This window comes from Haliaeetus leucocephalus, unplaced genomic scaffold (assembly GCF_000737465.1).
Source record: "Haliaeetus leucocephalus isolate CR32 unplaced genomic scaffold, Haliaeetus_leucocephalus-4.0 Scaffold317, whole genome shotgun sequence".
NCBI lineage: Eukaryota > Metazoa > Chordata > Aves > Accipitriformes > Accipitridae > Haliaeetus > Haliaeetus leucocephalus.
This window is the reverse complement of record NW_010972753.1, coordinates 357,633-379,452: the sequence shown is the minus strand read 5'-3', so window position 1 is coordinate 379,452 and position 21,820 is coordinate 357,633. Positions and strand designations below refer to the sequence as shown.

At 38.0% G+C, this 21,820-nt stretch overlaps 1 protein-coding gene across 1 annotated transcript in view; it reads right to left on the bottom strand.

Moving 5' to 3' along the window:
• CDKL5 (cyclin-dependent kinase-like 5) overlaps positions 1 to 21,820 on the bottom strand; it is a 78,274-nt gene that overhangs the window by 35,971 nt on the left and 20,483 nt on the right. Inside the window, 5 exon segments of the mRNA XM_010571256.1 lie at positions 299 to 389; positions 6,065 to 6,124; positions 7,317 to 7,437; positions 11,020 to 11,156; positions 14,174 to 14,219. Of these exon segments, the coding sequence (XP_010569558.1) occupies positions 299 to 389; positions 6,065 to 6,124; positions 7,317 to 7,437; positions 11,020 to 11,156; positions 14,174 to 14,219 (455 nt within the window).

Here is a 21,820-nt window from a genome sequence, read left to right as displayed (position 1 = left end):
CTCTTATGAAATGGAGGGGGGGGGGGGGCAGGGGGCAGGAATCTGAACTATATCTGTTACAATTCAGCTTCATATTTTAATCAGTTAAACACTGCTCAGCTCAAGACAGGTCAACACGTCAATGCCTCATGCTGACTTACTGGAAATGAACAAAAAGTAATGAAAACCTGGAAGCCTCTTGAAATCTTCCCTTTAAATCAACCACAGCTCTATATGGGTAAGCCTTACAAAAGGTGCTTGAAAAAAATGTAAAGAATCAGTTGAGATTTATCATGGCAGTTCTACAAACAGTACTTACCCAAGCAAGAGTTCAGGTGAGCGGTACCATCTGGTAGCCACATATTCTGTATAGTTAGCATTGCTTCCTTCAGAGAGATTACGAGCAAAGCCTGTCAAAGAAACAGTGTGAAAGATTATATCCTATTTTAAATACAGTATGCATAGCAGCACTGATTTTGGCAGTAAGAGGTCACACCTATTAATATAGAAGCAAATTGTTTACGACCCCTAGTGCAGAATGATGCCTCCAACAATTGCTTGTCTACTGAAATGCAAACTTTTATTGATAGGACAGTGAAAGTCAGCATGTCTGCTTTAATGACTACTTTACTTGTGTACTCTCCTCAGAAGTCTATGGGGTTTTGCTATTACTCTTGGTGCTTTGCCATAATCAAAACATTGATAAAAGTTACCTGTCAGTATGCCATGCAAGCTATTGAAGTATTGCCAGTAATTTCACTGAGATGCTGTTTGCAGAAGATTCATAACATTAGAAACGTAACACACGCTTGGGGAGTAGACTCTTCTAGTCATTCATCCCAACTACTACAGTCTCACTACATTCAACTTTTTAAACTGGTCAGAAAATCACATATTATTCTCATCTAAGGACACTGGCAAGGAACAGGGTCGTCTCCCCAAAACTACAAAAGGCAGGAGTCTACCAAAGATCAGCAAAACTTCTTTATACATGCATTTGGCTGACTCCATATGTCAGCTTCCCACCTGCTTTAGCATCACATTTGTAACACAGCTCTTAGTGAATTAGGATCAGAAACCAAGTCCAAATTAACTTCCCCCTCCACATCATATTGTTAATAATAATAATAAAAAAAACCAAACCAAACCCAAACAGTATACTTATTTGCAACTGTACCAAAACTTAACTTCTATCCTAAGGTATAAAAATTAAGACCACTGACTGTGAGAAGAGTGCACATACTAGAAAACCTGGATGTAGGTATAATTTATATTTTTGTTTTCATTCTCCTCCATTTAAGTCAGCTGAGCACCACAGTAATGATGTTACTGGATTCTTCATGTAGAAGCACCCTAAGGCAGATGCTGTCACTGTTTTCAGAAAAGTATGAACTGTCTTACTGCTTTCAAACAAATAATTAATATTAAGGTGAGACTGAGGACAGACAGATCTCAGCAGCATGACTCCAGATGTGTAGGCTCCTTACTAGAGCTCAAATTGAGACAGATTTTTGGGACTGAAATGCAGAAGCCACATTTCAAAATGCTTTCTTACTGGGATGTAGCATTAAAGCTTGGTCCAAGATTCACTTCAGTGAAATCACTATGACTCTTTCCATTATTGCGTGAGTGATGAAGAAAGAATAAAAATTCCAAAGTGTTGCAGGGGTATAAGGCATAATTTCATTTTCAGAATCAATAAAGGCTACCTAAATGCAATAGTAATTTTTCTTGATATCTGAGTTCTTATGCAGAAGCTGCCAAAATTGCTTTTCCCACACAACTATGCTTGTAAGGTTGTAATTTTTATTTATTTTTTTTTTAGTATTCTGAAAGTGTACCTCATTTGGCAGCTTAATGTGAAGAAGCCCAGCCCCGCTCACACCTATGGAACACTAATTTACTCCAAGTTGAAGTAAAGGTTTGGATGCAGATCATTATTATTAGACTACTGATTTGAGAAAACAAGGATAATTTTGTTACTGACATAGGTTACAGCTGTTGCTTTCTGCAAGATACCTTTACCTTCAAGAGTGAGTAAACTAAAAGGCATGTATGATGAGGAACAGATATTTCAAAGTTGTCCCAAAATAATAATAATTCTGATCTGTTCCTATAAAGGTTAATGAACATTACTGATGCTGCTGGAGAAAAGCTGGTAAGGAATTTTTTATTGCTTGTAACATTGGGATTGAGTAATTTTCTAAACATTACTATATTTAGAACTGCTTAGGCAGCCCTGTTTCTGTTTCAAATTACATGACCTATCTGATTAATCTTGTCAGTGAAAAAAAAATCTTTCGTTCATGTGTTTAAAGAAGAGAGGGAAGATAACCAGGAGCTACACTGAAGAAATGGGATAGCCAAAGCAAGTGGGAAGCCCCAAAGTGAAGGAGGGGGGGGAAGAAAAGATGTCGCATGATACAAATAAACACATGTGCTAATGTAATGCATAAGCCTGGCAGCCCACAAGCCCATGTGCACCAGAAGAATTAACAAGTCAAGGATGCATCCTCCTCCCCCTAGGCCAGTCTACTGGAACTTGGTCACAGTAAGGAGATACTAACTATGTCTAGAAATCAGCAGCAGCTAATGTAGTCTGAAAAATCAGCCCCCAACTTTACAGGCTAGGTGCAGCATGGATTTGGTGAAGACAGAAATGAAAATTATTGTCATGGGCTTCAGTGCCATCTATATATTGTGGGGTGATGTAAGAAACCATTTTATGGATTCACTACTGCTCTGACTCTATGACACCACGCTGAAAGAGGATGGACAGAATTAATAATTCAAAAAAGCAAAATACCTTTCTAAGGGCACAATTACTTTTTTTTGTTATGGTGGAGTTAGCTTATTGTTCCTCCAAATTGTGCTGAGGTATCGGGAAGAATTTTTTGATACAAAAATAAGAGACGGTAACTAGGAGAAGATTAGACCAAACTCTAAACAGTGAGAAGGAATAGATTAGAAGATGAAGACAGAAGGTGATTAAGGTGAGAACAACCATGAAAGCAATAGTTTGCAAATGCATCATGATGCAAGAAAGGAGAACAAGCAAAATAAGAAATTTCGAGAAAGGACTTTAAACAACTCAGAACATGGTAGGAGAGATGTCAAGGAAAAAAGTGTAAGGAAAAAAGGAGATTGTCAGTTTCTTATAGAGAAATAAGGCAAATTTAAGTTAGACATAAAGTAAAGCACTCCAACATTAATGACATGTAAGTACTTTAACAGATGCCCAGGAACACTAGGGAACCTCCATTATTCAGAATTTTAAGAGTAAGCTAAGCAAACACCTGTCAGGAATGACACAGGCATGCTTAATCCTTTCTTTGAGTAGGTGGAAGAACGAGAGAATTTCTTGAGGCCTTTTCCAGTCCTGTATTTCATGATTTCTATGCTTATGCATCATACAGAGATCAAGAGATTTCTAAAACAAGTAATTTTGAAGCCCTGGTGTTGAAACAGCAAACACACTAGTCAGAAAGCCTAACTATTTCCAACAGTCAGATGCATCTCCTATAATCGGCACTTTGTACTGTTCTCTTTTTCCACTTCTATTGGCAGAAATGACACCCACACAACATGTGTCCAGGCAATCACCACATTCCATCTCATTTTTATCTAGCACGATATGTACAGAACACATGGCACAAGGATTACGAAGAACCATCTTGTTAAAAATGTATGAACTTTTCTATGTGAAGTGTTTTGTCCACTGGGCTATTCGGAAACATCCAATTACTTCAGTATCTGCATTGGAATGGATGCACAGACCTTTTCTTTGAATTTGTTACCACATGAGAAATGTGGCACTGTATGTGACAAGTACCTGTGTTCCAAAACATTAATTAAGTTAGGTAGGCAGACAGCGTATGTTAAATCGTGTTAAAAGGCAAATTCTTATATCCTAATCTGTACATGTTCAGGACATGCTTGTGGCTAATACCATTCTGACGGACATTTTACAGTAAAAGCTTAAGCTACCAGCAATAATGTCAATTAGCAATAAGGCTAAAAAATTAAAATTTATCCCAAATTATAAGAGTTGCCTGGAATTTCAAATTCAACTAAAACTGAAACATTGATCAAAATTCAAACTAGCCCACGTGAACAATAAGAACAAAAGATACTGCCATAATTTAGGTTGCCTTCCTTGCGATTGTGCCGAGCACCGCGAGTACATTGTGACTGAGTGACTTTTCCAACATCAGGAAGAGAACGTGGCTGGAGCATACAGTGTGAGCAAGCCAGCGGACCACAGAGAGCACCACTGCTCACAGCCAAATTCACATAATCTGTACCTCGTGAGAAAACCGACGTCCAGAACACGATCGTACCATTTGTTTGGCTTTTTATTTTCCTGTAATGCTGCTGCACAGACGATGCTGACAGGAGTTCACACGCCAGACTGGTAAGCCGATGGCATTTGCCAATTCTAACGGTGAATGTTATTTTCAGGGGACGCCCCCCAAAAGTCCCGAGGGCGGGTGGGCAAGGGCGTGGCCGGGCAGGAGGCGGGGGCCAACGGTTCCCATCAGGACCTGCCCACGCCCCCATTGGCTGTTCCCGCTGGTGATGCCGTTAGCCCCGATTGGAGCACACACTGGTTGGGGCAGGCGCTGCCCGCCGATTGGCTGTTAAGCTCTGCGCGAGGCAGCGGTTGGGTCCCCAACCGCCACCACCTGCGCTGGGGGCGAAGGGGTGCAAGGGGGCAAGGTGCGGGCGACACCAGCCTTCACCCCCGGGCGAGCCCCAGCCCTGCCAGCCCCGGTGGGGTTTGCTTTGCAGGGGCAAGGCCCCCAAAATAAGCGTAGGGTAAGGGAAAAGTCCTGCCCCACCAGCTCCGGGCGACGGTGCCAGGGCAGCCTGGGCACAGGGCGGCAGCCACAGCGGTGCAGACAGGAGGCCTGTGGATACCGAAAAGGCATGGGCACCAAGGGTGCTGAAGGTACCGCGCGGCAGCGTGCTGCTGTTCTGTCAGAGCCATGCCGTTCCCTACGCCGCTGAATAAATTGCCTGTAATTCAAAGAACCCATGCGGACCAAATCTTCTAAGGCTTTTCCTAGAATGATTTTTGTTTCTGAATGCTTAAGCAAAAATGCCTTTAGGATTAAAAGAAATAAGCAGCACTGCAAATGACAAACGCCTTTTTTGTGTTCCTAAAAGACTATTTCAATCCATTTTTTTTAGCAGTTGTTCTTTTCATTCAAAATTGCAGAGGTTTGAAATGACAGCTTTCAAACCACTCTCACTGAAAAGCACCCTTGGGCAGCACTATGGAAGTGGTTTTTATTTACCAAGCCAAACTGTAAGCTTTTTAGAAAAGAGAACAACATTTTATTCTGTGTTTATGTAGCATTTAAAATTAAAATACAGATTGTTGGAACAGTGTACGCTCTGCCCTGCTGTCTTCTGGGGATTACGTACATGGGCAAAGTTCACCTTGCGTTTGGGTGCTGATTCTTCAACGCCTTAAAGCTGACATTAAACATGTATTCATAGGTCAGGAAACATCAGAGTTAACATTACAACTCTGAGACTAACCTCCAGCCATTCAGTTACTGATCGCATGCGGACACAATTCCTTAATTAACATAAGGATAAAAGCTGACCTATAACTACACACGTAACCGTCCATGAAAGCCAGTGGTTTAAAAAAAACAAATAAAAAGTGTAAGATTATTGTGTCTTTACTAAACAAGGAAGAATTATCTTTTCTTTTAATACACAGGCCAGATAAACCTACAGTTTTGCTAGCCTCCTAATCAGCTTGTCATCTGCACTGTTCTCCACTGGGTGCCAATAACACTGTTAGTAAAAACTCTGTCAAATATAGGAAGAGATAAATGCAACGTTTCTACTGACATGTTAATACAGGTATTTCACAGGGTATGCATATTAAGCCCAGAGATCTTTCAGATTAAAGTACTAGCCACAAACCTGAAGGAGTAATCAGTTCTGACCACTAAAAGGGTTTTAAACACTACATACTGTAGAACTCCTTATAAGAATAAGGCAAAACTCCACTGCAAGAGATTTTCTTTAAAAAGGCAATAAGCAGGTATCTATCTATTGAACTTACCAAAGTCACACAACTTCAGAACATCATTGTGGCTTATTAAGAGATTCTCTGGCTTGATATCTGGAGTATCAGAGTGAGGGAGAAAAAAAACCGCCATTAACTTCTCTTTTTAATTTTGAACTTTGTCAACAAATATTATTTCATTATAACGTATTTAGAGATATTCATGCAATCGTAAATGAAGCATTACAAGAGCAACTGCTGAAACAGCTTCCAGCAATTCAGTCTGTGAACATGCAGAATTAATTTTCTGCCTTTTGAAGTCTTTTAAAGTGTTTCCCAACAAAATATGGGAAGATAAAAGGTGCTTACAGATAGTCCTGGGCAGCAAACCAACATGCAGAATATTGCATATTGCAAAATAATACCAAGAACTGACATTTAATGACCCAGTTAACCAATAAAATGCTAAGTGTATTGTGGTCAACATTTTCAGTTACGATGATCTTCTTGATCACCTCTCATAATTTGTTTAGAAAAAATGTGTTGTCCAGTTTTAAGTCCGTTTTTTTATTCCTATAGGGATATTGTGGTATCCATACATGACATATTTTTCAAACTATATTCTACAAAATATTTTCTGACTCGTGCTTATGTTTGATCAGTTTTAAATATGAATAGCATATTGTATAAGAATTTTAATTTATTGGAAACATTAATTAAAAATGTTACTATTGCAAAGCCACAAAGCAAAATAGAATTTTATTAAATCAGGATACAATACCTAAACCTAGATAAAGTCACACATCAAGATATGTACTCTGAGTGCTTGAAGCTTAGGAGAGAAGGTACATCTACAGAGCTGAACTCATGGGAGCTGGGAGGAACTGCCTTAAGAAGTAAAACACGGAGGACCAAACTTTAAGTTTTGGGTTATTTCTCTCCTAATATTCTATTACCAGATTCAAAAGTGAAATGACCGAGAACCATGAAATGCTTAAAAAAATTCCTTTTCCTTTGGCAAAGTCTGTACTGCAGTTTCACTTCACTGTGCATGTGATACAATCTTTATATCATACCCCAAAGCCAGTGGGCAGCAAGCTTTATATGTAGATGAATTTAGTATTAAAACAATCTGAAGTCATGCAGCAGACTTAAGACCCAGCCAAATTTACAGATTTTTTTTCTACTGATATAAAGCAATTGCTTGTATTTATATTAAATGCAAATTACTTCAAGCTGTAACATCTTTCCCTTTAGAAAGCAAATCCCCACCCGGGGCTTATTTCCATGTGGAGAGGTACACACTTACCTCTATGAACAATATCATTCTTATGGCACCAGTGAATTGCTTTAATTAGCTGGTAGATATAGCTTTTCACTTTTTCTGGTGGAACTCCATTTGGCATTTCTTCTAGCAATTCGAGCATATTCTAAGTGTTTAAAAGACACATTATTTAAAAGAGTTATATAGTAGTTGCTAGAAGATAACACACTTTCAGCATTCTGAAGCAAGATACTTAGGCCACTAAGCCAGGCTATACAAAAAATCAGTATTTTAACATTCCAGGAATCTATTTTAATCACAAGCATACTACTAGTGGTTTTCATGCTAGAGAAAGCACTTGTGAAGAGAATAATCCTTAAAAGCGAACCACAAATATACCACAAATCCTTAAAAGACTGTGTCGTGGTTTAACCCCAGCCAGCAACTAAGCACCATGCAGCCGCTCACTCACTGCCCGCCCCCCCCCCCCCCAATGGGATGGGGGAGAAAATCAGGAAAAGAAGCAAAACTTGTGGGTTGAGATAAGAACGGTTTAATAGAACAGAAAAGAAGAAACTAATAATGATAATGATAACACTAGTAAAATGACAACAGTAGTAACAAAAGGATTGGAACGTACAAATGATGCGCAGGGCAATTGCTCACCACCCACCAACCAACACCCCGCCAGTCCCCGAGCGGCGAATCCCTGCCCCCCACTTCCCAGTTCCTAAACTAGATGGGACGTCCCATGGTATGGAATACACCGTTGGCCAGTTTGGGTCAGGTGCCCTGGCTGTGTCCCATGCCAACTTCTTGTGCCCCTCCAGCTTTCTTGCTGGCTGGGCTTGAAAAATCCTTGACTTTAGTCTAAACACTACTGAGCAACAACTGGAAACATCAGTGTTATCAACATTCTTCGCAGACTGAACTCAAAACTTAGCATGTACCAGCTACTAGGAAGACAGTTAACTCTATCCCAACTGAAACTAGGACAACTGTCATCAAACCACTTACCCTAATACGTCTAAAAAGTCATTTAGTTACAAAAAGTTGCTTAACAGAAACACTGGGTCAGTGTGGCTATATGAAAAGTTTAGTAGAGCACAGCATTTTGTAAATATCCAACTGTGCTTTAACATACTGTTTTCTTCATTATTAAGCTAGTTCTGCTGCTCTGACATAGCAGGGCCATGATTAATCACGAACTGTGCCTGTCTGTGAATGGGTATAGTTAAAGCAACACAAGCCTGTTAGTGCACATGAAGTTAACAGATATAAAAATGCCTCATAGGGGCATAAATAGTAACCTAGGGAATATCCTATAGCTATATATCAACTACATTGATCTTAGACATATTTGTACTACAGTAACTATGGCCATATTGACTGGTTTATGGATATACCTAGGGAAGAAAATAAACTGACTGTTTATACTAGTCAATTTCCTCTTTGAGAAAGGACACAGAGATTCCCATTATGTTAGCAAATGTCTCTAATTTTGCACAATTAGAAGCACAATGGAGTTTGTAGACTGAATCCTGAATGAATAATGGCCAGCAGCAGCCCACTTGAAGAGAGAAAAGTCTTATTTACTGAACACTGAAATAGAAATAAGTATTTTGGCTATATTGCCTTACACAACTCGTTTAATTATGGATTTGAGCATTTGTAGATTTTTTCATTTAAAACAAATTCACCTTGTCTTTCACAAACATTTTCTTTAGCTGTATAATAAAATCTTTGAGCTTTCTCTTGTCAGATATTTTAATGAACACAAATATAACACAAAGCAAATGGAAACTTTGATAATATTTGAAAACCTTTCTAAGTTTTGCAATCTGGGAATAAATACTGGAACTTATGTGCTTGAGTGTAAGTTTCCTTAGAAATACACTTCAGATCTGAGAAAAGGAATTTTCTGTTAAGGAATTGTATTGATTTTAGTTAGATTCTTGTCCACACAGAAGCTGGATCTGGATAAGTAAGTCAGGAAGTTAGTGTTACAAATACCAAAATAGTAGCATCAACACAGTGAGACATAATCCTATACGAAGACAGTAACTAAGGGGATGATGAACAAAGGAGATTAGACTAAATGTGAATTTAAGTAATTTGGATTGAGTATTGCAGAGCTAAGATTCCCTAAAGGACACAAAGTGTTCATCACCAGTTAAAACAAAAATTAGCCTACTATACCACATTTTATTTAATTCCTTCTATCCTACCCTCATCCAAAAGTACAGAAATCATCCTGGTCTTCAAAGATACTATTGTGGAAACTATTTGACATATCTGAAAATGAGAAATGTTCATGGACTGCAAAGTTTAACTGAAAACAAAGGTGACCATTAATAGAGAAATGACATTAGGCACAGACTCTACATGACATCTACCTCTATCATTATATCCTTTTATTCTGATGCAAATAATGTTAGATATTGCAGCCTTGTGTTTTTACCAATATTAACAATTTTTGAAGAATACTCCTTATAGGATCAATTACATGTCTTTTACTTATGCTGCTCTTCCAACCCACTACTACAGAAAGCTTAGCCAAGTAAACTATAATAGAAAATTAAATGCATGTTCTAAGTTGGTGTGTGATCAAAGACATTCCACGTGGAACAATTACAAAGAACATGGGTGGAACAAGTCAAGCTCTGGATGTTAGATTGAAGGAAGATCCACCGCATTAGAAGTTGCTGATCTGCTGGTGAAAAACAAAACTGATTTCTGCCAAACTGTAAGCTAATATAGGTCACCTCACATTATGCAGTAAAGTTATAGGACATAGTAAATTTTACATTGAGGTAAAGGAGACACAGTATTTAAGGTGAGGAATCTTTACATGAGAGAGAATTGACTCAAGAGGACTAGCACTCAGTTAAGACTGCAACATCACACTGGCAGGATATTAAATGAAAATTTCAATCAAGGGAACAATATCTCATGAAAGCTGCAGAGACAGATATATTTAAGCTTGCATTTATTTTTACTGTGTGTATCTGAATACCATCTAATTATTTCCATCAAGAAATGGTAAATGGTTAGAACTCAGAGGGAAGGTCTACCTTCATCATGAAGGTTGCAAAAATAACAAAAGACCAATCTGTTCTAGGTTATTTCTCCCTGGAAACGGACCAGGATGCTTGGCAGCAGTAGGCCAATCTAAGGAAATTTTGGAATCGTTTCAAATGAGGTCAGGATTGGAGATAATGACAGTGATCTTTGCCAAATCCTTCTAGGCAACTATCGATAGCAGCCTTGTTAAAGAAATATAGAAACAAATCCTGTTTTTAACAGGGAAGGATGGAGAAAGTTGAAACAGATTCCAAGGTCAAAAGTCTATGATCTTGCTTTGAAAGACCATGTCAAGATTCATTACACAACATAACACAGGACAGTTAACAAGCTTTACAATTAAGCTGGATTCTAGAATTTGGATTGAAATTTTTCTTCAAATGGTATGTATTCCAGTCTACATAATGTGAACATGTTTGTGTTCATATATGGAAGAACTTTTTTTTTAAAATAACACCACATGAAGTAGAAACAATGGGAAAGTTATCAGTGTTGTTTTCTCACAATAAATGTCTAATTACAACAATTCAGATTGTATTAAAGTTTCTGATGTTCCTCTTTATAGATTAGAATAGCTTCATTTTTAAAAGTAAAAGTAATTTTAAAGACTTTTCCAGTAAGCTGATAATTTAACTGTAGGAAGGATAGTACAAACTGAACTCACTTTTTCCACATATTCAAAGACTAAGTATAATTTTCCTCTTCTTCTGAAGGCTTCTTTCAGCTCCACTATGTTCTCCTGTTTCAAAGTGCGAAGCATTTTAAGCTCTCGTAAAGTGGTTTCTTTAACTTCTTCATTTTCTAGAGTGCAAAGTAAAAATGACACAGTAAAACTTATTATAAACCAAATCAAAAGCCCCAAGTAACAAGTGTTATAAACCTTTATTTTGAACTCCTGATTAAATTCTCTGTTTCTAGATATTACAGAGAAAAAGGCTTATTTTCCACTGTGGACTCTCTCTGCTGCCTGGATGCTTCTGCACTGGAAGAGAGGTAACTGGTGACTGTGCTATCATTATGCAACCCTCACAGACTCTCCATCAGTACCATCTACGTTTTCAGTGGCAGAAGTCATCATAAAAACCAAATCATTTGCATTTCTATCTTGTTCATTATGAAGAGCACTAATATGCTTCAAAAGACGTACACATGTGTACAGACACATCCTCCACCCCACAAATACAGGTCGCACACATGAAGCACTGGCAAGGTTAATATGTCCTCAGCAGAAACACTGGAATGCAAAGCTCATGTTTGAACAATGTCAAAGAAATCTGTTGGATTCTAAAATAATTTTATTCTCCAAAAGCCATGACAAATCTTAAGACTGAAGCACATATCTGTAAGTCCTGTAAGTTTCCCCACAAGGCCTTCAATGGAAATTCACCAATGCAGACCAGTGCAGCAGCCACAGAGAGCAGAAGAGCAAGTATTGATTCAATGAAGCCTTGAATCTGATTCTGAAGAGTCAAGAAATTTAACTGTTGTTTTGACAATTTAGTTGTCTGAAAGCTGTTCGAGAAAGGAGTGCTGTTTTACTAAAGCTTTGTACACTGCTTATAATCAAGGGGCCCTGAAATGACTGGCTTCTAAAGGATACTACCAATGAAATGACAGGTAAACCAGATTACATTAGGTTTTATTTTTCATTTAGTAAAATGAAATCCATTAATTCAGTAAATTTGCCCATGCACATGTAGAAGCAGGGTTCTTAATCTCTTAGAACTGTTATCCACAACAGAGGGATATTAAATGGGATATGACTGCATAAATTCAAAGCTAAATCACATTTGCAGCTCATGTACCGCAAGGACAGTCAAAGACTGAGGAAGAAGAAACAAGGAAGAGAAATTGTTTTTCCAAGTAAGCAAAAGGCAAGAACAGGTTTGCAGGGGACAGGGGATAATGCAGGTCATGTAAACATATATCATCATCATCATAAGAGAGGAAAAAAAATAAAATTGAAGTGTAGCAGGAGGGAAGAGGAAAAAAAAATACTATCATCACAAATGTTTTGATTAAAAAAATTATATAATTTAGAGCAATCTAAATCATTTCATTTTAAAACTGAGTGCTCAGTGTTGGCTTGCATCAGCCTGATTACATAATTTCATCTATAACTACACACACTCTTTCCAGCGCATTTAGCATGCATATGTCAACAGCAAAAATTCAGTGAAAGAAAAATGGCAATAGAAACAATTACAGTATCTTCAGATTTCTAATGAACTACTGTATTAAAAAGACAGATGTGAAATGGGCTGAATCACATCCATCAAAAGAACTTCAGTCATATTTCCAGAAACTTGTAAACAACTACCTAAAACTCTGAAAAGCAGTCATCAGTCATGTAAACTGGTATTATGTAACACTCCAGGAAAGCCAGACCTAATGGCAATGTTGTATTTTTTGTTTTCATTTTTTTTGGTAGACAGGCTAATATGATAATCCCATTTAGGGCTAAATACTGAGATTCATTGCCTAGGATCTGTACTGCATAGCCATATCAAGTTCCAAAAAGGAATTCTGAAGTACTCTCATGACCTGGTCAAGATGGTCACCACAATTAAATTATCTCCTACATTATTTAACGTGGATTTAAAACAGATTTCTGAATAGCAGAGCTAAAAATTCATCAAATATACTCTTCAAGTGTCTGGCAAAATCAGCTGCAAAGCAAAGAGTTTGCATTGCATAAAACAGACACAAATCAAACTTTGCTGTGTCTAACTGACTCTGAAAATTACAGTCCTTGTAACCAACCACACCTCCACGGCCACCAGCAATCCTGTAACAATAACAAAAAAGAAAAGTTTGCTAGAATAAAGTGGCTGCTGTTTCTTTAAACCACATCGTTAGTTTTCAGCTAAAGCCTTGGTCTATGGCAAATCATTGCTGCCATCGCCTCAGACTGGGATGACTCCTCTTATTACTTCATACTTGGCTTCACCTTCTCTTTGTGCTAGGCCATTAGGGATCAGCGTTAACTTCTGATGTACGCGAAGCAGACAGTTCTCTTGTGGCTGATCACCAGTTTTGCCTATGATAGGATACTGGAATTCACTGTCCCCGAACGAGCGCAGGTCAGACAGCCAGCCTTGTACAGATCTTTGGTTTTATCAGCGGAATAGGTGTGTGCAGCACTGGCAGCAATTTCCACGTGTCCTGTCTCCTGCCACCGACTTTGCCAGCAACAGTAAGCCTTGCAGGAGTCGGCTCTTCCCCCTCTCTCAGCAAACTCAGCAACACTGGAGAGTACACAGAGGCTGCTGTGAGGGGGCAAAGAGCAAGTCTCCTGTGGTGAGCAGAGCCTGCTAAGGGGAGGGCAGCACTGCTGCCTTGCCACGCAGCTCCCTCAAATCTTCCCGCAGATCCCCGAGCACTCCTCGATTCCTCCTCGTACCACTGAACTTCACGGTGACTCCTCTCAGGCTCCTCCTTTTACCCCTTCAAGTCCCCCTAACATTTAGATCCCCTCCCACAGCTTAAGGGTGATAAAGCCCAAAGACTCTGAAAGCCACTACTACAAGAGGAATTTTTGCCATTTTCTGATCACATTGAGTCTCCAAGTGGTAGATCTTACTACTGTGTATGGCACCACAATCTCAGTCGTGTGAAGGTACATGCACCAAGAAAGCAAGCTAGTTATCTAGTTGCAGTCCCTAGGCAGCTATGAAGGATCAAATGCCTTGAATATTCAGAGCTAATAAATCATCATTTTTAAATCATGTCTTGATATATGCAACTTCTTATTGTAACTGGAGAGATATTAACAACATAGTTATTGACATGAAAGATTATGCAGCAGAAAAGGTTACCTTCACTGTCTTTGAATTTCTTGATAGCCACAATTTCATGTGTCTCCTGTAAAACAAAAGCAAAGAAAGGGAAATGAGCAAGATCTGTTGTGTGTTTTCTCTTTTTTTTTTACCTGATCATCAGACAAAAAAAGAAAACCAAAAAAAACCAGCATCCAGAGAAATTTCAAAATGCAAACCAAAATTTATTAAAAATCTGGTAAATACCTCAGTGATCAGGCCAAATGCAATACAAAGCCATATGTAGCAGATATGTCACAATTAGGAACCCCAATATGAAAAAACAAAGTTAAATGCCAAAAATTCATATTTTAATACCTTGTACCAGATATCAATTACATTTTCAGAAGAGCTGTCCCTGTGACTCTCGTTGCTTAGTTATTCTGAAAGTCAAACAATCTTTTATCTAACCAAAGTATGAGTCTGGGTGCTTATCTTTGTGAGCTGAAATGAAAATACTGTACTAGCATGTGGCAGACTAAGGCTTACAATGAGACCTGTAATTTTGGTTGCCAAAAGTTTTCGGGCTTCCAAGTTCAAATATCCACAAAGAACATGATTTTAGAAAAGTAAATTCTCAGTGCCTCCTTAAAAAAACGTTGTCATCTTAAGGGAAGCATATCCAAAATCAGAATCACTAATTGCATTTGAAAGCATTAATCTGTGTTTACTATACGGTCATAGGTGATAACTTCTTAATGCCTGCCTGCCTTTGCATTCCTCTAGTCTATTCTCACCAAACCTGATCATCACAGGTCACATTTTTCTCTTAAATGAAGACATTTGTCTTGTTGTGGGAGCAGGAACACATTTAGCACATGGCCAAAATATAGCCAACATGACACGACTAGTGCAGGTTTGTTAAATGCAATGATGCAGCACCTCAATTTTAGTAACGGGATGGGGAAGAAGCTTTAAGGTCACAGAGTAAGGGCACGTGAGCAGACAGGCAGTAGGCTACCTGGGTCACTTGATGAGCTAAATCTAGCTTACACACTTTTTCCAAGCAGCACAGTTTAAAAAAAAAAAAACCAACAAAAAACCAAAGAAAAACAAAACCCCAACCCAGTATCACACTATTAATAGCACACAAAGGCTGGATTGGAAACAGCAATAAAAAGGTGAGGCCCTTCTGGAATGCCTGAAGACATCTGCATAACCAAGTACTGAATAGCACAAACATTTACTCTGTTTTTCAGTTCAAATCATTGTAACACATGAACCTGTAAAACACCTTATCCCATTTAAAATAAAAGCACCTGGAAAGACTACTGTAGATAGTGAATAATGCCTTTTAAGGCCCTTAATTGAAAATCAATACTACTATGAACAAAAATCAATAAAAATGAGTTTGCAAACAAACATATTTGTGTGTGTGTGTGTGTGTATAATTTGCATGTTTGAAAAAAAATATTCTTCCATCATCACTCATAGCATCTATCAGAAAAACTTGGACGCATTATGTTGTGTATTGATTTGTGACGAAACTATATCTATGTCACACTGAAGAAGGTCAGTTCAGCAGAAGCAACACATGCTACTAACTCTTAAGAGAGGACTTGCACTGCTTTTCTGCTACCAAAACCTACCCTTCATGTACACTGGTCTAATCTGAAGGCTGATACATCACATAAATTCAGCTGAGATATTACAAAGGTCGAAGCGCTACTCTTTGCTCAACCAATTTACAGAACAGCAAAGAAAGTGGTATCAGAACTGAGGAGATAATAGGCATTTCAGGTTCAGAGTTATTCTGACTGGCTTATCTATAGCTTTTATGTCAAATACAGTTCCTAAATATTTTGGTTTAGGAAGCTTACAAACTTAATGGTCTAAACTAAACTGAACAGGCTATTTTACCAGTTATATTGTTACTACTAAATTATAGTATTGTTATATTTATTAAATCTAACTATAGGAATAATAGTAATAGTTACTAGCACTATGAAGGAACACTGCTAAGAGGGTGAGTAAATTTAGCTTATTTGACTTCTGATATCTACTTAGGAGACAGATGCTAGAGCTGCCAGGCTCTAGACATGCAGAGCACACCTGAAGTTTCAAACAAGTACTGACACGCACTAGGTGCAAAGCAAACAGATACCACATTGCTAAGCCCTGAGAAGATGGACAGAATCAGGGATACAAAGAAAAGCAGAGCTTTCAGCAGTGAGGGAATTCAACAGTGAAAATTCAGACTCCTGTGGGAATCTGAAAGGTTCTTTACAGATCAAGTTTAGACTTTGTTACTTCAACCTTTACTTAAAAGTCCTCTTGGAGATCTGAGCTCTTTTGTGGATCTGGTTCTCTGCTCCTCAAAAACAGGCCAAATTGCAATTCTCCAGAATAGAATTGTCATTCTTTAAAATATCTTTTTTTGCATTTCAAAAAGTTTTTTTCAAGACTGTACTCTGAAACAGTACTGAAAACAATGTTCAGTCTGATTGCAGAAATCCCACTTCAACAATAAGTCAGTATCCAACTCCTAGCATGCAAAATTCTCGTATCTAATTAACGTATCATCTAGGTAGATAAGCTGTTACTAGTTGATTCAATGTTTGAGACTTCAATGAATGTCAAAGAAAGAAAAAACTCAAGTAATCCTACATATTCTGTGCTCTTTATGGAACACAGGATATCCTTTCTGATCTCTACTACTTACTACTACTAGCTTATATCATGAAGTATGAAAATTTGAGTTCACTTAGCTGTAGTTCTGCTTCACTCAGCTACATTTATTACTAAGAATCTCATTATCTTGTTCTACTAAAAAAATCTGGCCTCAATATTTCACTTTCTGTTCTGAGGCAACGGCAAATTTGTGAATGTACGAGCCAAATCTCTCTTAGAATTGGTATTACCTCTGCTTATTGAGCACACGTATTATAAATATTCTGTGTTATAAAACTATAGGAAAAGCACTGTTTTACAGCTAAGTATGCAACAACAGATGAATATTACTGAAAACACTTTGTGTAAAAGTTAAAGACGTACACAAACTGATTCAGACTACAAGATTATGTGTGTCTAAAATGGGGCAAAATATGTCTCTTCTCCATGTACAAACCTGCTGATACCATTTAATAAGGGTAAGAGAAAAATTTCTTAATCCATGACTATTCTATTTGCTTTATATATAAACATAGAGAGAGAGAGAGAGGAGGAAGGAGATGGAAAAAGAGTATCTCCAGTCCTGGAGATGGGAATGACTGCATGGTAGGGCTCAATCCTTTCCTTTACCTCAAAATATGCATGGGAATTGCCTCTGCAGAAAACTCTCTGTCCACTTAGCCAGGGATGAGAGGTGAGTATCCTTATGCGAGTTGAGCAGTTCTCACTGCTCTTCTTCTGCTAGCCACCCAGAAACTTCTCTCCCAGGTTTCCTCACAAGATTATAGCACCCAGTATTTTCTGTGACCAGTATCAAACTAGGAGAGTTCCCTGATTCGAAAGCATTTCATTTTACCTCATTTAAAGGATAGAGGTCTCCTATTTTTCCATTGTCTCTACATAATATATATCACATGACAGTACTCTTCCAAACCAGTGCAGGAATGTACCTCTCTCATTTTCTAGAAAAATCCTTGATGTTAATGATGGGAGTACTCAAGGAGAAAGGTGCTCCTCAGCTTAACTCAAGATCTTAGAACTATAACCATTCTTCTCTGGAAAGAGAAATATATCCTACCAAACTATACACTGGTCTTGAAAAATTCATGGGACAAAACCATCTCGTTAAACGTTTGTCCCTATTTCATTTCAGATTTCCATTAGGATTTTTTTTTCCTTTTTATTTTGCTTATCAAGGAAAATTTGACACAAAGCATACGTACACAAAAGATTCTTGAAAAACAGATAATCTTATGTCCTTCACAAAGTTACATCATTCAGCTGTAATTTTACTGCCTCACCCTATATGATTACAAGAATTTCTCAAGTGTGGCTTTTTTTAAGCAACTGATAGACTAAATGTTTATAAAAATCAACAAACAGACAGCAATAGTCAATACTGAGCACATGCCATGAATCAGCAGCATGTTGCTGCCTTTACTCAGACAGTGCTGCTCAAGCAATATCTAGTACATAACATCAGGGTTTTATGCTGATATATCAAATGGCACATTAAGATATGATATGGCATGTTCTGTGATTGGCTCGTGTTTTCTATCTGTACAAGTATGAGGCTATAAGACCCAAAGATAAATGCATGCTTAACTTCTGCTAGAAAAAGTTAAATCAATCACATTCTCTACTTATAAAAGTCACACTTTATAAAAATAATTCAGAAGCAAGCAAGAATCTGTGATTTGATCCTCACCAATCCATAATTACATTCATACAATTTAGTTTGCCACAACAAAGACATACATTAAAAAAATCAACAAAATTCAGCCAAACGTATGCTATGGCTCATGTCTTTTCTGAACAAAGTAGTACAGTGTTACTTCAACCTGCATAGGCATTATTACGTTCTTCAACATTTAAGTGTTTAGAATTGATCTTTCAATAATGTTTATTCTAGCAAAAATCACAGAATATTAAGCAATCACCAGTGAGGCAACAAAAGCCCACGAAACCGTTACAAGACAGTAAAGCATTTACTTTTCATGAGTTGCTTAAAATGAAACTCTTAAAAAACCAGCAAATTCATTTTTCAAAGTTACTCTCAAAACAAGAACAGAAAATATTAACTTTTTAGTCAGTATTCATCAATGTATCATAAGTGTAACATTTGTCATTACAAAAGTCTTTCAACTTAGGCCAAGCTATATCGCAATGCAAGTTCTGAGAGGTAACAGGCATTGTTACCTGCATGTACATCAGGTCCTTAAGACCTCGCCCAGACACTGCCCTGACTCCATTTGCATTCTGCCTTAAAACACTGCTACCTTTGGGCAGTCCTAACAGATCAGAACACAGCTTCTATCTTCTTAAGACTTCTAATATTAGGTGCTGGAATTTTGCAACATTACTTGCAAAATCTAGCGGAGTATCTTAGAATATTCTCTGTAGAAGAGAGAGATGTGCAAGATGATGGATTCAATTTCTTTTTTCAAACCATTTGATATTGGAAAGTATAAGTCATAGCACTATGTATTCTTGTACACCTTCGGAGAATACTTCAGAGAATTTCCCTCAAGAGGTGTTTCTCTGTTTTAATCTTATATTTCTCCCTTGAGAAAAACTGTAATTCTCCTATTTTTTCAGTTAAAAACACCCCACACTTGGTTTATCTATGAAATATCACCCTTAACATAGGCGAACTTCCAGGAAATTACCTACTAATCCAAAAGTCCTATTTATTTTTAGGAAGACACAGACCCTCTGTTAAATAATGGCAGAACAGTATGTCTGAGTTATCACAATGCCTTTATTTACTGGAAAATTGATGAGAATTTTTCCGACACCTACATGTTACAGTTTACTTGAGAAGAAGCATCTAGAATGAATTGCCACAAATCAGTTTTATCTCTTGAAAGCTCAATGTTCTTTACTAACTAGCTAAGTGCAGAAGACTCTTAATGGAACAAAGATTTATACACTTCACATGCCCATTTTAAAGAAGATGGTCACACTGTGTCCTAGTTGAGGAAAAACAAAAGGAGGACTAGAGAAAGCTTGAGCCACTCTGGACCCGCTGGAAGATTTCCAAGGAGGAACAGCTATAAAAGCTCAGCTATTCCACTGGGGAAAGAAGCATAAGAAACGGCTGAAACCTTTAGCTACCAGTTTGTCAGGAAATGACAGTAAGCATGTGCAATGATGGAAAGAGACTTTTTTAAAAAACTGTAAGCAGATTGAAACAGTTTCTCTGATTTCTTTATCTATGTCTTTCATAAACACTTGCAACAACTGTGTTGTCTGTTCAGATGTTACCAGTAAGCGCCTGCATTACCCGTTTTATTCCTCTGGTTTAAATCAAGTGTAATTTAAGGGAAGCATGAACAGCAAGCATTTCTCACCCAACCGTTGGACGAATCTGTAAGCCAAATGAGGGGCCCATCTGTATCCAGAGGCTCACAGATCAGGGCCCCCCTCTGAACTGCCACAGCCCCCACGGCAGGCTCGAGAGAGACCAAAGCGTCCCCCCTCCGCTGGTGGCAGAGGCTTGCCAGACTGCGGTAAGTTGAGAGGCTCGCAGGACAGCTGGGGCTGGAAGGCACCTCTCAACCACTCTTGAATGTCCCCATCCCCAGAGATACTCTGAATAGCCTTTGATATCCAAAATCCAACACGACAAGTTTGGTAGCAACCTGCTGTAGCTGATTCTGCTTTAAGCTGTTATTAGGAGGCACACCTGAATCCTGAGGAGCACATTACAATGTATGCACTTTAGATTCTTCAAAAACTTGAAACCTACCAATTTATGGTTTGGGTTTTTTTCCTTCTACTTTCCACAGAAGTTACAAAGACTAATCTTAGCCTTGCAGGCTAGTCCCCTCCCACTGTCATTTCAGCTGGGCAGCGGTGCACGGAGCCATTCAGAGCAGAAGTACAGTTAAGGAGCTCTCGGTCACCTCTGCCGAAATGGAGGAAGCAACGTCCCTAGGCTCCTGAGGAAGCCTGGGAGGACTTGTTTCTTTATATTGAAGTTAGCTCTGTGCAGTCTCCCTGCCTCCTCTTTTACATTATGCTGAATGCTGGCTCTTCATAAACATTGGGAATTAGCACTTTCCTTAACCCAAGGTTATAACATTAGCATTTAAACAGTCCTACAATGCTAAAATACTACCCTGAAAAGAACACTTGAAGGAAGTGAACCCACTCAGTATTTTCTACTAACTACTAGGCTGATGATAGTGGTTAGCATTGAAACTTTCATTGCTTCAAATGGATTTTTCACATTTATTCACAATTTTCTCCAAGCAAGAAAGTAAATACGTATTCCCAAAGAATTTGTACAATAGTGTAATGAAAAGGATGTGGAATAAAAAGCAGCTTTTAAATACTATAAATGCAGCTGTTCTGGCTTTTCATGATAAACTAGTATTATTGTAGCAAATTTTTTAATAATCTGGCCTTCATTTCATCCTGTTGTGGCACTAATCTGTATCATTTTACAATTTGACAGTATTGTTTAATCACAAACCTAGATGTAAAACAGAATCCAAATTCAGCAAATGGCTATAAAATTTTTCTGATACTGAAATGCCAATAATAGTCATTTCAGCTTCAGACCTCAGTCCTCTTCCAATTCTATTTGATTTTTTTTTTTTTTTTGGTCTGTTAACACTGGAAATTGTGAACATTTGTGGAATAAAAAAATCAAGCTATTTATAAATAGCATAATACTGCACTGGGCAGATACCAGCATTATTTAATTACTTCTTACAGCATCATCTTGACACTTGGAATACAAGTGATAAGAAAGTGGAAAAAGCAGGAAGGCAACCTGTACTACCTTTATGGCTTCTTTTAAGATACTGTTGACTCCACAAATGCAGATGTCAGCAAGGCATTTATAATTACACTGAATTTCTTAATTCTTTGTTATTACTAATGTAATGCTCCTTCCCTGGGTACTTTGTAACTCAAGAGGAGGTAGAACTTATTGGAAAATACTTCTTTTGTTTTTTGTTGTTTGTTTGTTTTTTTTAAACATGCATCAGTACCAAAGTCTTCAGTATTATTCCAACTTTGAGCATC